The following is a 16,468-nucleotide window of genomic DNA, read 5'->3' on the forward strand; positions in this document are numbered from 1 at the left end:
GCTGGATGCCTCATGCTAATGCCTTGTTTTGCTTTCCGTGATTACTTTTTAAAACAACAGGGGCAGATCCAACATAGACAGTTACCGAAGTGAGGGATCTGTCTGAGAAAGTAACTAAACTTTTTGAGTTAAATTTCAAATGCAAATGGAAAGTTTGTGCAATTTGTTTGTTTTTGTGTATGCTTCAGTCTTGTAACGTTAATATGGCATTAAATAATTACTGACTTTTTCACAGAGCACTGGTATCATGCAGTTTGTGTTAAATTGTGTTTGGGTGGTTAACAATAATTATTTGTAATATTATTATTATGTTTTGCTTTACAAAGATATGTAAAGGCAGTGGTTCTCAAACCGTGAGGTGACAGAAGGGGGTGCGGGAACAAAATGCAGAATTTTGCTGTTCCTTTAACGTTAACGTTAATACTACCTCATCTTAAAATAATATTTAAAATGAGCATGCATTTCTCTCAGGTTAAATGCTGTAAATACATGACATACGATAAAATTACCTCATCTTTTGCGGTCAAAACTGTGCATTTAAGCAGCGTGTATAGGCTATTTGACAGGTCTCGTGCAGATTGCGGCCTCAGCAAATCGCGCTATACTGCCGTGCTCGACAATGTACGTTACCTTTGTAAAATTAGGGATTTAAGTTAGCACTTACTAGCATAAAGAACGATATAAGATTCAAACTCTCTTCGATACAAAGACATACCCTGTGTGAGTTCCTGTGTTTAATGTTGATCACATTCACATTATGAAGAGATCCACACGATTGCAAAAGTGACATTGATTTTATACAACAGTTCAACAAACGAAATATTAATATTAAGTGATGTTCATTTTCAACACAGTTGTCAGTATTTTTACAACAAAATAATAGCTCAAATGAAAGCCACAGCAGAACTGCATCACACAGCAATGATTGTGAAGGAATCTTTAGAGTCAATGATTCAATGACAGCCACTTGCTTCGTTACTGAATGAATGATTCGATGACTCTCCACCTACTAGCGGTTTAATTTAATATTTAAAAGCATCACTTCGTTTTTACCATCATTGCATATTTATCTATTTAACTTTTTTTTTTTTTAAACCATTATTTATTTTAAAAAGGTATTTGTAAAGGTAAAAATGCACTTGAAAAAATCGATTTAAGGGGGCAAATATTGTCCCTTACTGGAAAAGGTGTGACTGAAGAGTGGGGGTACGCAGAAGGATATTAAAGCCTCTTGGGGTACAACCCTCAAGTTTGAGAACCACTGGGACTGGGTTAAGGAATAGAACAAAATAAACATCAAAGCACAATACACATACCAAGGGCAGAAAGTAGGCCTAATACTCCCATGGTTACCAGACTATTGAAACCGGCTGAATATGACAGCCCCACCTAAGATATTTTTCACCAGCCGCCACTGCTATCTATCTATCTATCTATCTATCTATCTATCTATCTATCTATCTATCTATCTATCTATCTATCTATCTATCTATCTATCTATCTATCTATCTATCTATCTATCTATCTATCTATCTATCTATCTATCTATCTATCTATCTATCTATCTATCAGCATCGGTCTATGCTTTGTTTCTCCAATAGTGTATCTGCCACACGCTATTTTCTTTTCAATGCTCGATAACATTCCAATTTACTATTTCATTTTTACTATTCAAATATTAATTTCATAACGTTTATTTGAGTGATTCTGAGAATGCAAAGTTGAGTTACCGAATTCAAAATCGAATTTTCTCTGAAAATGCATATACAAATTTATTAATTATCGTAGCCATGACCCTTTTGATGTAATAAAACGTTTGTGAGAGCTCTCTTGTCTTGGCTATATTTGCTATTAAACTTCAGCACATGCATGGGTGAAACTTATGCATGTCACTCACAACTACAGATAATTAAGTGTCGATATAGAGTTCCCTAATGTTTTATTTGTTTATTTAATAATAATAATAATAATAATAATAAATTAACCACAGTTTTGTACCATATACCATAAGTGATTTTAAAACAGCAATGTTGAATAGAGATTGAATAATTATAAATAGCTGTATTAGACCTATAAACAATTCTTTACATATTGACAGTATCACTAAGTGCTTACATTTGTAAATTATTCCGGTCTCTGTGGGGTTGAATAATTTTGATTGCAAGTGCATGTTTACAGGTAACGTAATGTGTGTCCCTGAGGTTATTCCGTAGAAAACATCATCATGACGTCATCATCCTGAAAATGAAAGCAACCGGCAGCTGTAGTTCTGCTGTAAGAAATGGAGATCTGGCAAAGTTTACCTCTGGACTGTCTGATCAGTATCTTCTCTCTTCTTCAAGAAGAAGATCTAATCCGAGCATCCACAGTGTGTAAGGTAAGCGACACAGATAACGATGACATCCATGTTTAGATCGCCGCCAGTCGCGTAGAGTCTAGAAAGACCGAGAGTCAGACTGATGACAGGACATTCTACTGACTCCTTTTGTTTCCATTAGAAAGAGATGTTATTATCCCTACTTTACAAAAAATAAATACAATTTTTTAGGTAACTAATCATATAATCAAATGTGTGACATTGAGCATGTGATCTCATTGAAACACAAAAGATTCTATTTGAAAAATTCTCAATTCCTAACATGGACCATCTGTTTTTTTCTGGCATGTCACGTGACCTGTCAGTGGCTGGCTAGTTGTCTGGCAGTCAGCCTTTGGCAGGTTTCAGAAACCACAGTTTTTGTGTTCCTCCCTCTCAAGCTCATTTATTATGTATCTGTTGATATGATTATGTTCTTTTGCATGATTGGCGTTTTAGAGAATTTTATCCCAATTAACGCAGTCAAATGGCCGTGATAACGACTGGCAGCTGCCAGCCATCCACTGCCAGGTCACGTGACATGCCAGTGGTGGCTCCTGAAGATTGAAGATTGAACCTCCACTCTTTTTAAATGCCAGCTCGCTGTTATCATAAAGTAAGAGGAACACATACCAAATACTGCTATTTTCGAATTCATGTACAATATTTTAACTTTGCACTGTAATTGTGATGCTGATATAAATTGTTAAACAGAAAAAAGAGCTAAATGGAAGCATTTTCACTAGACTTGTGGACCTCACTGTACTGTATGTTATTTTCATGCACATTTAAACTGTTTGTGTAGGATTGGTGCTATGCTGCGGAGACACCGTGGTTGTGGAGGTAAGTCAATAAAGGTAATATGTCGTTAAAGGGGGGGTGAAATGCTATTTCATGCATACTGAGTTTTTTACACTGTTAAAGAGTTGGATTCCCATGCTAAACATGGACAAAGTTTCAAAAATTAAATTGTACGTTTGAAGGAGTATTTCTGTGCCAAAAATTGTCCTTCCGGTTTGTCACAAGTTTCGGAAAGTTTTTTTCGAGTATGGGTCTTCGTGACGTCAGCTGGGGCGAAATTTCCTTATATGGGTCCTAATGCTTAAGGGTCGAGCACTCACAATGATAAAGGTTCGCGGTCGCAGGCGGTGAGTAAAACCATAGACAGTAAAAGAAATGGACACAGCGACCCCATTGAATTCAACGGAGACAAAGTGAAGCCAATTAGAAAATCTTACTTCCTGGGGGTCCAGCGTACTGCGCAGACTCAAACTGAGCTCGACGACGCAGATGTGACGTGAGCAAACCGTCTGTCTTCTAGTAGCTGTGCCAAGATCAATCTGAATCATTACCTTCCGAAACTCGCAGAGACGGAGAGCGTGAGTAGGAGCTGTCCATGATCTTGGAGCAAGAGAAACTTTTTGTAGGTGTTCTGATTAATTACTTTGTCATTTTGCCTCGACGTCCCCCCGATTGCCCGCGAGCTTCTCCTCCTGTCCATACGGTAATTCTCTACTGTGCGACAGAGAGTCGCGTGGCTGTGACGCAATCGTTAGCCTACTTTTACAAAAACTGCTTCTACAGGGCCATAACGTAAGATACAAGGTAATGGAGCATTTTATACATTGTCGTGTTTCTTTAGAAATAAATAATGGACAAATGGAGTCTTTAAACGCCTCAGATGTGAAGTTATTCGCTGTCAAAGTGACGCCAAAATGAATGGGAGTCAATGGGATGCTAACTGCAGGTGGGGTTCCGTTAGCCAATGGCGGCGTCCGGGGGTGCTTCAAAATAATACAAATCCCTGCACCCTTGAGTAAAACTGCTCCAAATGTCTCTGTGTGTTGTTAGCTCGGTTAGCACTGCTTTAGCACACCGCTCACACGGCACGCCTCCAGCCGCTCGTTTTTTTCCGGAAAGACTCGGTACAGCCTATCTTTCTTTTATAAATATAATAAAACTAAAGACTTTTTGGAGATATGAAGGATGCAATACTACTCTATAGGTACTCAAGATTAACAGGAGATTGAGTGAAAATGAGCATTTCACCCCCCCCTTTAAACATCGCTTAAACTGTAAAATTACAATAATTATCTGTACTGTTTGCTATATAAGGGTCATTCCAGGGATTCAGTGCCTTTTATTTGTAAAGATCATTATCTTACTGCCTTAAAATGTTGATCAGTATCCATTTTAAAGCTGTCTTAGTAACACCATTTAAACCATAAGCATATTGAAGTTGATTTTCAGCATTTTGACCATATATCACCGTTTTTCCCATGTCCCCAGGCTTGTGTATCCCATTTTCATGATAAAAACAAAACTTACTATTTGTGATTTTTTTCCAATGTACATTGTTGGGTATATCAGTCATGACTCTTTAATAATGTATGGAGTGTCTTAAATTTTTTAAACAATTCTAATAAATGGTTTTTTTTTTAGCAAGGTTTAGTCTAAGTTATTGTCCACTCTGTTTTTTGTCCCTTCTAAGGAAAGTTGAAAAAGTTAAATGACATCATATCATAAAGCAGTCATCACTTCTTTGGAGGGACAACAACTTGGGCAAGTTTGTGAGAACTATTTTCTATCTGACAAATTTTATCTTTCAAATTGTATGTGGTCAACACGTCCACTCTGTTAAGGGAGATATGAAAAAGTCAGTAGAAAACCCATATTTTTTAAATTACAGTTTGAAAACCATGCCGTTCTTCATTTGATAATGCGTCTAAGTTAGCGTCTTGTTGCTCAGACGTGGTGCACCCTGTTAAATCAGTGGACACTGAGAGTAAACGTACTGATTGTGAAAGTAAGTTATGTTTAAAGTTGAAGAAGTAGTGTATTTAAAGTTCTTTAGAAATGTTTTACTGTTTCTTTTTAAAATTCAGTTATAACTAAATTAATATTGTAACTGGTTGTAGGTTAGAGATCCATCCATCCATTTTTTATACCACTTGTCCACCCTGTTATTATTTTGTCCACCCTGTCATTACCTAGTCCACCCTATTAAGCAGTTTTTGTTTACAACAATTTCGTAAAAATAGCACACAAAAAAAAACCTAATAATTCAGTGACATTGAAAATGTATTGGAGTATCAATGATATACTTTAAAACGTAAACAAAAACGCCTTTTAGGCATTTTTATCTGAAAACAAAAAATGTAAAATTTTGGGGAAATATATATATATATATATATATTAATTAATATTAATAATTAATAATATATTAATAATTAGAATCTAAATTAGAAACTGTTGTTTTTTGTCCGTGTAGACATTTTTGATCTTCCATTTAATTGATTTTGTTGAATAAATGGTTACATTTATTTACCTGAGATTGACCAAAATCTTTTTTCAAATGTTTTACATCACCGTATCATGATTAATGATTTTTCTAAATTTGCTTTTCTAAATTTGATGTTGTCCGAATGGCACTGAATACCAGGGATGACCCTTGAATAGCATTCATCTTAGGATGCTGATATCTTGTGTTTTACGCCACATTCTTCTGTTGAGACGCTTAAGATCGAATCCTTGTGTAGGAGAATGTGTCTGCAGAGATGGAGTTTCTGCAATGTTTCCCAGCATCTCTCAGACACCGGGACACACTCATGGAAAGCTTATTATATGCGTCGTTCTCACCTGGAGATGAAAATGAAGACCGGCAGGTCGTGTGCAGACTACACGTGCAAAACCCTACGAGGACATACAGGCAAGTGATCTCATACAAACATGTGCTATAATGCCAATGCAAATCACTTCAAGGATGACCGTGACATAAATTCTCTTCAAATGATTTTATGACACATTGGCCACATTTACATGCAACCAAATGATCTGTTAGTGAAGTGAATCAGATTGGAAGGGGTGGTGTAGACCTGAAATGAAAACTGTAATAGCTTGAATCCAATTGATTTCTCAATTGTGCGCACATGACAGTGCCGTGATGTGTACGTTTACATACGCTTTACATCTCACAAACATTTATTTTCTTCTTCCGATATCTTATGAACTGTTCAGTGGTGGAGGCTAAATATTTGCTAACACAACAATTACACTGTGACATTCATGCTTTCTCTGCCTCTGAACACAGTTTAGAAACCAGGTACTGCACATGTAAATGAATATGTGAATATGTAAACTAATCTAAAATCAGATTGGGTTCATTCGGATTGATGAAAATCTGAGTTTTTGAGTCATTCTGTTCATCCATAGGCAGGGTTGTTGGTTTTGAGTACCTGTCTGGAAACGACGGCCGCTCAGATGTGTGGAAAAGCTCTCCTGTTGTGTGCAGTGCATCGACAGATGGGACAGTCAAAGCGTGGGACATTCACAAGGTATTAACAGGCTTTCTCGTTCATGTGGCAGAGACCTAATAAAAGTGTGTAGGCATGAAGCTGGATCTCAAGAAACGCCTTCGACATATTTCACCCCCAAATCAAAATGGAGAAAGCAGAAAGTTTAGTTCTGGGGCCCGTTCTTCGTACGTCGCTAACTCAGTTAGCTGGATTTGATTGTTGGTGATTTGGCATGATCTTGGATTGTTTGGTTCTTCGACGCTCATCCTGGACTTGCTGTCATAGCAACATGTGCGCAAACTTAAACCTGCTCGGGAGCAGAGGCTTATTTCATGTTATCAGGATTAGATCCCGGCTTCATAAGCGGAGCTGATACGGGAAGTCCAGCGCAGCGCGATAGTGCACTTTCTGAAATATATATTTTTTCTCGTGATTCGTGAGATTGTCGTTTTTTGTCGCTTTTATGTTTAAAAAACAGTTTTAGTTTTTTTTTGTGGCATTTCCAAGCCACTTAAAGGGACAGTTCACCCAAAAATGAAAATTCTGTCATCATTTACTCTCCCTCAAGTTGTTCCAAACCAGTATGACTTTCTTTCTTCTGCTGAACACAAAAGAAGATATTTTGAAGAAAGTCGGTAACCAAACGACTGATGGACCCCATTGACTTCCATAGTAGGAAAAAAAATACTATGGATGTCAATGGGGACCAGCAACTGTTTAATTAACAACCTTCTTTAAAATATCTTCTTTTGTGTTCAGCAGAAGAAAGGAAATCATACAGGTTTGGAACAACTTGAGGGAGAGTAAATGATGACAGAATTTTCATTTTTGGGTGAAATTTTTCATTTTTAAGACCCAATGTTGTAAAGCAGTTTTTTTTTTTTTTTTTTTTTTTTAGGCTATCATAATTTATTATGAAGATCATCATGACCATGCCGATTACAGATATGTCACTCAGGCTTCACTAACGTGATTGGTACCATAGACTATAGGCTACCATAGACTGCCATCAAGGCCTCAATGAAGGGGATTATGTGAACAGAAAGGGGACTCACAATGTAAATGTGCAGCCCACTATTGTGATTCTTAATATTCCAGATTAGTAATATTATATCAAATAAAAAAGGCAGTTGACTAAAATCTTCCATATCACAAATGTGAAAGCAAAATGGCCAGGATCTGTGCATGACTTAAGCATTTTCAGAGATTCACATTTATGCACATTATTTGAAAGTGGTAAGGAAAGTTCCACAATTAAATATCAAGCTCGCTGTATTACATACACTTATGCTGATCCTAACAGAACTGCATTTTTTCATAGGTGATTATGACATATTCCTGCAGACAGGTGTTTTATGACCCCATTCCCTGACCCAAACCAGTTACAATGCAGCTCTAGCCAGGACAAGGGCACACAATGAAATGAACTTTGGCTAACTAAAGGGAAGATTTCAGTGTCTGAAAAGTCTGAGGGTTGCACACCTGACAGGGCCTGTGACATTTCTGCATGTGCCATATTACACAACATTGCCAAAAAAACCCCACTTTTCATTAAATGTTTAATAAAAGACAAATATGCTTAGCTCCTTGAGTTTTATTTCAATTGTTCTTTGTAAAGAAAAGCCAGTGGTCAAGTGCCTGCAACAAGAGATATTAGACACATGCCTCATGCAACATATAAAAAGGAAAAGTTGGCTATACACTGTCCACCTGTAGGCCTATGTCTCCTCTGTGTGTGCAGACTCTTCTGTAGGCCTTTCTGTAGATGTGGAATCCTGCAACTTATATTGCAGCCATAAAGCATACAAGTACCAATGAAGTAAAGTTATTTATGCACTTGCAGGTAGGCTAGTTCCTCCATATGACAGTTATCTGAGAGGGTTTATTCACTGTCCAGTGCAATGGAAACAAATGGACATTATAAGTCTTATACTTTCTTTCCTTTGGAAAGTTAGAAAATGTCCACTTACTGCACATATTTCAGCCACCACTTTCTTGGGAACAGATACAAGTGTTATTATGTAAAAGTGCACAAAAGAGGAAAACACAATGTCATTACAATGAACTACACTCGGGAAAAATGTGATCAATAACTCATGGCAAAATATTTTTACATTAACATAAGTTTATCAGTTTTCACTTTCACAAGTCAAAGCAATTCATCATTACTCAAGATTTAACAGTTGAAATGACTATATGGCCTTAATTTAATGCAGCAGAAAATATTTTACAGTGTAGGCTACTAAGATCTTTTCTTTTCTTTTTTTCTCAGCCTTTTCCTTGGTTGCTTTTATAAACAGACAACCATTTATTTAACAGTACCTTTTATAAAAGAGACTATAATTTAACTAAAAATTACCATTATGTAGAATATTTTTGTACTTCACTTTTATTTGTTCCCATGTTCTAGCATGGTGACTGACATTACAATGCACAAAGTAATAATGCAATTATTAAAATACAAAAATATAGGCTAATAAGTGATAAAAACATCTAACATGGCCACTTCTAACGGATTTAAATTGTCTGCTACTTTTTGCCAGCCCTCTCTCCTGGCTTTTGCAGACTTTGAGGTGTTCCCTGGCATTTTGATTAAACATTAAAATTCTGAATAAACTTCGACTATTAGTTCTTGCTCTGCTGAGGAGAAAAACTGAGCGCGCTCTTTGGCCACGCTGAACAGCCAATAGCAGCGTTGCTGATCAATGTTTCTACTATCGATACATATCCCCTTTTAAACAGCGCATGAACGCGCAATTATCTCAGATAACTCAATCCAGCGATACTAATCATATCCGGAAAGTGTGTTCGAAGAACCGAGTTAGCCATATCATGATTCGCACGATGATATCATCCTGGATGTGTCATTTGATCTCGGATGTAATAAGCAACGTACGAAGAACGGGCCCCTGCTGGAAAGCAGCTCTAAAAAGACAATAGTGTCATTGTTCAGTTGAAATCAGTTCAGTGTGGATTCAGTTCCTTTCAATAACTGTGTAAAATTAATCAATTATGGAATGAGTTCAGTTCAGCTGTAAAGCAGCTCAGTTCAGTTCTCATAATAATAACAGAGCACAGTCAAGTCAATAATATTGCTGAATATTAAAGGCATAGTTCACACAAAAAAGAAAATTAGCCCATGATTTACTCACCCTCAAGACATCCTAGGTGTATATGACTTTCTTCTTTCAGACGAATATAATTGGAGTTTTATTAAAAAATATCCTGGCTCTTCCAAGCTTTATAATGGCAGTGAATGGAGGATGAGATTTTGAAGCTCTGCAGGGGTGGTTGATTATGATTTCACTTTTTCTTACTTTAGTTAGTGTGTAATGTTGCTGTTTGAGCATAAACAACATCTGCAAAGTTACAAGACTCAAAGTTCAAAGCAAAAGGAGATATTTACTTTTAAAGAACTCTTTTTTTAAGGACTACAACAAACGGCTAGTAGGGACTACACAAGCTTCCTCCTGGGTTAGTGACATCACCAACCCTAGAATTTACATAAACCCTGCCCCCGGGAACGCGATTTATAGATTATCAAGACAGAATATGTTAATCAATGACTAGAAGATACTCCACATCAGCAATATAAACTCATCAACTAACCCTTCAGAAATGTCCTGTTGCTTCTACATGTTGTCACTTCTTCTTGAGTCTCTCCATCATTGTCTGACTCCGGTTTGAACTTAAAAGGCTAAAAGTTTTTGAATTTTCAGGACACAAGCTGTTGAAGCTCCGCCCCCTGTGCCGGGAGCAGCAGCTCATTTGCATTTAAAGGGACACACACAAAAACGTTGCGTTTTTGCTCACCCTCAAAAAGTGACAATTTTAACATGCTATATAAAAATATCTGTGGGGTATTTTGAGCTCAAACTTCACACACACACTCTGGAGACATCAGAGACTTATTTTACATCTTGTGAAAAGGGCATTATACCACCCCTTTAATAAAGACCTTCTGAAGCGAAACCATGTGTTTGTGTAAGAAACATATCCATATTTAAAACTTTATTAATTAAAATAACTAACTTCCGGCAGACGGCCGTACGCAAGTCGACTCACGCCCCAAGAGTAACCCCTGACGCGGTGCAGGAGTAGCGTAAGCTTACAGTAGGTGAGTCAAACAAATACATCTGGGCATCGAACTCAAGCTCCTCCGACATTTGTCTTTAAAATTTCTTGTTTTAGACTTCTAATTCGTGACTGGTGTTTTGTTTCGCTCTATCCTCTGCGCTTCCGCGTTCGTCAATGCGTCGGGTCAAGTGTTACTCTATCGGCCGTTTACCGGAAGCTGGTGATTATAGTTGATAAAGTTTTAAATATGGATATTTTTTTCTTTCACAAACACATCGCTTCACTTCAGAAGGCCTTTATTAACCCCCAGGAGTCGTATGGATACACTTTTATGGACTTTAAAATCTCATCCTCCATTCACTGCCATTATAAAGCTTGGAAGAGCCAAGATATTTTTTTTTATATAACTCTGCATTCTATACGTATACGCGTTTGAATATATATGTGCGCAGGCGTGTAGTCCTTCCCTACAAATAAACCCTCAACAAGCTACTTGTCTGGCCTTAAACATTTATAATACAGAATTTTTTATCTCTTCCGCGTATCCATGCGAACTGGAATTATCCCAAAAACGCTTTATCTGTAGAGAGGTAAAGGGAGGGAAGGCCTTCACAGGGAAAAGACTAGTGGACACTTCAGGATTGCGCTGTCGTCGTGTCCAGGCGCAGGTCCTTCATCAGATCTGGATACGGTGGACTGCGGTAAACCTCGGGATAAACAGAGAGACTAATATTTGCGTAGACGCCATTCTTCTTAGGATGTAACGAGTACATCAGGATTTATGGGGAGTGTTCCCGGTTCTGGCTGACCTAATCTATGCAGCCTAACATTGAATTATAGAAGTCCATAATGTGGTATGTATATGCTAGGTCAAAGAGATGTGTCTTTAATCTAGCTTTGAACTGACAGAGTGTGTCTGCTTCCCGGACAATGGTAGGAAGACTGTTCCAAAGTTTTGGTGCTAAATAGGAGAAGGATCTACCGCCAGCAGTCGATTTTGATATTCTAAAACCCTACCTAGAATACAGCAGGGTGACTAAACATTATCTCATATTTATTATGCATAAAGAAACTGAAGCCTTTTGTAAGAACTATTTTGTGTTATGACATTATTTTTTATGACAATTAAGCGCAACCAAATTGAAGTTTGTCAGTTTTTGATCCAGCTCTACAGTAACTGTGGTTTTCTGCAGGGTGTTAGTGTGTGGTCGAGTCCTGCCCAGAGCCCCATGCAGGACATCACCGTGGATCCGGGGCAGTCTGTGGTCGTCACGTCCGACAGCGCGGGGACTATCAAAACCTGGAAGGGCTCCAGCGGAGAGGAGCTGGCCTGCTTTATGTCTGGATTCTCCGAGACCACACTACTGGCATTCAGCTACAAAGACTGCTCTTTTCTCATGGTAGGCTATCGTTTACAAATGTGTAGCTGTACAGTCAATATGTAGTATGTACTGTAGACCTAAGTGAAAATTGTTTTCTCAATTGGATGTAAAAATCACACCTCGTGCACATGCATAATAATGTTAGTGAAGTGAATTTATGCAAAAAAAAATTTTCATGCACAATGCCGTGATGTGTACGTTAACATTCGTTTTACACCTCACAAACCTCTCTTTTCATCTTCAGTCTTAGGAACTGTTCAGTGAATGAGACTAAATATTGGCTAAAAAAGTTTTTCTGACATATATATATATATATGTTTAGTCTGTCTGCTGTGTTTCATCGTGTTCTTGGTTCAGTCCCTGTGACCTAGTTTTCCCCAGTCTGATTAATTAGTGACGTCATTTACTTTGTTCATTTACTAATCAAGCTCCTTTGTTACTGTAGCTCCATGTATTTAGTCCCTGTGTTCTCTAAAGTGGAGAAGTGTTTCTGTGTACAGACGACATCAATGTCAACACGATCCCCATTCACACGGATCCACGAAAACGTCTAAAAACGCTGTATTCTGCTGTCAGGCCATTAGATGGCGATGAAACACTATAGACTGAACACGTAATACGCATGTGCGTGACGCCATCGTCTTCAGAGATTCACGTTTTTGTTGTTTACACTGAGACTGTTTTCAGACACATGCACTTTGAAACCCGTTTTCAAGTTTGCATTTTCATGCTCCCAAAACACTGTTGTCGTGTAAATAAACGGCCAAAACGCATAAAAAGTTGTACGTTTTTTTGTTGAAAACGGTGTTGTGTTAACGCGTTACACGCTGATGACAGTGTTAATGTTTGTGTGTATTTCTCCTGAGTTTATCCTGTTTCCCAAGTATTTACTATTAAAGCCCATCTCCTAGTATTCTTCCTTGTCGTGTGATTTACTATTACGTAACAATATGTCCTCTTCATTCATTAATATATTCATTTATTAATATCTTAGGTGGGAACTGTTGTAGGGTCTCTGCTCGCCCTGACTTGCCCTGCGCTGTGTGAAGTCTCGAGACACGTGGTGTGCGACTCCTTCAGGCTAAACCTCCTCCTCTCATCGCCAGATAAAAAATGGATATTCACTGCCTCCAAAGAAAACTTTAACTCGAGCCCAAAGGTAAGCAAGCACTCAAAATTAGCTTCAGTCCATTTCATCGATGGAATAGATCGGAAAGCGAGCAGAGCATTAGGGTTCCAGATAGAAAAACCCAATCTCCATAGAGATTGGACTAGTTCTAAGTATGCAATTTTGGACTTTTTTCAAAAGTAATTTTTCTTCAAATCAAATGTTTCATGTTGGAGCTCACCGGTTTTCAAGGGTTTAAACTCTTATGCCTGTGGTGAAAGAACTGACAGTCGTCAGTGTTGGTTCACACAATGAGCCGTGACGTATTCTTGTAGCCGAACAAGTCTGCATCACACCGGTTCCCTTGAGAAAAAAAAAACAACAGGATTTTTCCATTCGATTTTGGATTACTGCATAAAATAATGGTTACACTTTATTTCGATAGTCCACTTTAGACATTCTACTAACTATAAGTAACTTTTCAACTACATGTCAACTAACTCTCATTAGAGTATTAGTAGGCTGTAATAGACAGTCAATAGACTGGTAGGTTAAGTTTAGATGTTAGGATTCGGTTTAGGAGAATAAGTTGACTTGTAGTTGCCAAGTAGAATGTCTGTTAGGGGACCAACAAAAAAGAGTGTTAGCAAATATTAAGCAGACAGTCTACTAATACTCTAATGACAGGTAGTTGACATGTAGTTGCAAAGTTACTTATAGTTAGTAGAATGTCTAAAGTGGACTATCGAAATAAAGTGTTACCAAAATAATCTCTGTGAACAACAAAAGTTCATGATTCTTAAACGTTTTGTTCGTCATGATAATCTTCACCAAGGAACATACATTTTGAAGCCAGAAGTACAAAAGTGGGCTATAAACAAACTGCACTACGGTCATCACCAATAAGCTTCCGACAACTCTTTAAGTCGCCATTTTTATTGCTTTCAGTCCGTATGTAAAAAACATTTTCCCTTAAAGTTTGAGTTATAGTTTTCAGGAGCGTGAAGGTTGTGAAAGCAACTGATTAGATGAGTTTACCTGTTCGGCTGATGATGTTTAATGTCCCCGACAACATCTGTAGTCCCATTACTCTGATGTATTTTATGTCACAGAATAAAAAATGTGAAAATATCTCAAGCTTGTGTTCACCACAGACCTTATTTCAGAAAAAAAAAAAAAACATTGACTTTGAGACAATGGAGCCAAAAGTGTACATTACAGACATCCCGTTTGAAATGCAAGTTAGTTTGGAGAGACTGACTGACACCCTGCGTGTGTTTGGGCAGGTTTTCTACAGTGAGAGTGTGTGTTGTCCTGCTGAAGACGAGGAAATTGTGTGTGATAGTCTGCCCGTCTCTGGCTGTTGCGCCGCCGTCTTCCTCCCGTCTCAACCGGCACGTCTCGCAGTGATCCAATCTGACGGCCTCTTCACCAGCAAAACACTCGCAGTCTTTGACCTGGCCTTAAAGGAGTCCAAATACAAAAAGGAAGTACAAGGTTAGCCTTAGAAATCTATCGCTTTTCTTGCCGTAGGTGTAAATGAAGGTGACATATTATACCACTTTACTCAAGATGTAATAAAAATCTATGGTGTCCCCAGAATGTGTCAAAATACTTGTCAAAGTTGCCCCTTTTTGGGTGTGAGCAAAAACGCACCGTTTTTGTGTGTGTCCCTTTAAATGCAAATGAAGAGGGCCGATCCTTTACACGAGCTTCAGATACTCCGGCAATATCAAAACACGTGAATCTCACTCATCCAAAATCTCAGAAATAACCCGTAGCGAGTGCAGCCTTACGCAGAGACTCAGGAAGAGGTTAAACCTTTAGACGCACCTGGACGTTTCTGTATGGTTAGTGGATACATTTATGTAGTTGTTGTGGAGTTACATTGATTCATCTCATCGACTTGCATGTACCGTCATGTTTAACTTTTACACAAGTGTCCACAGTTCCTGAGGTCTTTATAAGACAGCTGTGACATGTTTTGGTCAGTAGTGTTCAGTGCTCGTCTGTGCTCAACGACAGAACAGCTTCATGCTTTGCTCCAACTTTTGCCATTGCGTTAGAACTGATTACACTGTTGTCGCTTGCGAAAACCAAACGGCGGCGCCGTGGGTGTAAACGTGCAGATTAAGGGCGGGTAATATTATAATAAGATCCCCTTCCTACATCAGAAGGGGAGCGAAATCAGATCAGCTTATTTTTTGACTTGCTTGCAGAGAAAGGCTTACCAAAACAAAGTTACTTGGTTTCACTTTTCATGTTTTCTGGGTTGGTAGATGCACAGGGGACCTGATTATAGCACTTAAACGTCAAAAAAGTCAGATTTTCATGATATGTCCCCTTTAATGCTATAGTTGTTGTTTACAATCTTCACGGACCTACAAATTACAATTGAAAGTGTTATGATGCAATGTTTACTGAATGTCATGCCTTCCCAATGTAGCTCAACAAGTGGCGTGTTTCGGGGTAGAGCTGAGCCAGCGTTCAGACGTGGTTCTCGAGGCGAGAGGGAACAGCACTCTTCTGGTTGCAGACGGGAACCATCTGAAGGTCTACACGTTTAAAGGAGAACTTGTAGCTAGTTTTCAAGACCATTTACAGCCAATCTCTGCTCTTTGTGTGGTAAGCTGTTTGAACACTGCCATCAACACTTTCCCTGTGAAAAGTCTCGCTTATAACGCATGAGTTGTGCGGACCCTGCAGGACAGTTTTCGGGTGGTGACTGCATCTCGAGACCTGTCTCTCAGAGTTCTGACCTGGAGAAATGACCCAGAACATGGGCTGACCCTCGAGAGCCAGTATCACCTACTCGGAGGATCCTTCACAAGATCCAGGTACAGCGGTATCACCCGTACTGACAAGTGATGTTCACATGTACTGTATTTTGACAGGTATTTGCTGCTTCTTTTTTTCTCTGTCTAGAGGATTCACCAACGTTGCCTGTGATTATTCCAGTATTGTGGCCTCTGCGGAGTCAGTGGATGGGAAGGATGTTTTGAAGGCTTATACCTTTGATTTCTGAAATCACCAAATGTATTCAGATCTTTTGACTCACTGACCAGATCCATGTATAGCCAAAGATGATCTTGCATTGATGAGACAATAAAAAAGTTGTTTCAAACAATTCAAAACTGTTAAAAGGCTGTAATTGTTTGCATAAAACATAACTTTTCTTCTTTGCAATTAGCTAATCTTCAGTTAGTGCACACACCTTCGCCTTCACATTAATGTAAAATGAAGACAGTTT

At 38.4% G+C, this 16,468-nt stretch overlaps 1 protein-coding gene across 5 annotated transcripts; it reads left to right on the forward strand.

The window, feature by feature from the left end:
• Window positions 1-2,198: 2,198 nt before the first annotated feature.
• On the forward strand, window positions 2,199-16,402 carry fbxw12 (F-box and WD repeat domain containing 12). 5 transcript variants are annotated; one of them, XM_081386991.1, is made up of 11 exons: window positions 2,243-2,377; window positions 3,162-3,199; window positions 4,848-4,918; window positions 5,896-6,069; window positions 6,573-6,690; window positions 11,922-12,128; window positions 13,105-13,269; window positions 14,505-14,715; window positions 15,665-15,843; window positions 15,925-16,055; window positions 16,144-16,355. In XM_081386991.1, the coding sequence occupies exons 3-11, from the start codon at window positions 4,866-4,868 to the stop codon at window positions 16,241-16,243; spliced, it is 1,338 nt and encodes a 445-aa protein (XP_081243117.1). In that variant the 5' UTR covers window positions 2,243-2,377; window positions 3,162-3,199; window positions 4,848-4,865; the 3' UTR covers window positions 16,244-16,355. The 5 variants fall into 5 exon arrangements, with proteins under 5 accessions (XP_081243114.1, XP_081243117.1, XP_081243115.1 ...); XM_081386990.1 differs by lacking the exon at window positions 2,243-2,377 and adding an exon at window positions 2,880-2,972; XM_081386988.1 differs by lacking the exon at window positions 4,848-4,918 and having other exon boundaries at window positions 2,199-2,377; window positions 16,144-16,356.
• The last annotated feature ends 66 nt before the right edge of the window (window positions 16,403-16,468 follow it).

The sequence above is a fragment of the Scardinius erythrophthalmus genome (assembly GCF_964197995.2).
Source record: "Scardinius erythrophthalmus genome assembly, chromosome: 15".
Taxonomy (NCBI): Eukaryota; Metazoa; Chordata; class Actinopteri; order Cypriniformes; family Leuciscidae; genus Scardinius; species Scardinius erythrophthalmus.

Bases quoted from the DNA above. Each gene is read 5' to 3' on its own strand.
- fbxw12 (XM_081386988.1), top strand. From the start codon at position 2,282: ATGGAGATCTGGCAAAGTTTACCTCTGGACTGTCTGATCAGTATCTTC. The intron at 3,200-5,895 runs GTAAGTCAATAA...ATCCTTGTGTAG, and splicing joins GAGACACCGTGGTTGTGGAG to GAGAATGTGTCTGCAGAGAT. The intron at 6,070-6,572 runs GTGATCTCATAC...ATCCATAGGCAG, and splicing joins CTACGAGGACATACAGGCAA to GGTTGTTGGTTTTGAGTACC.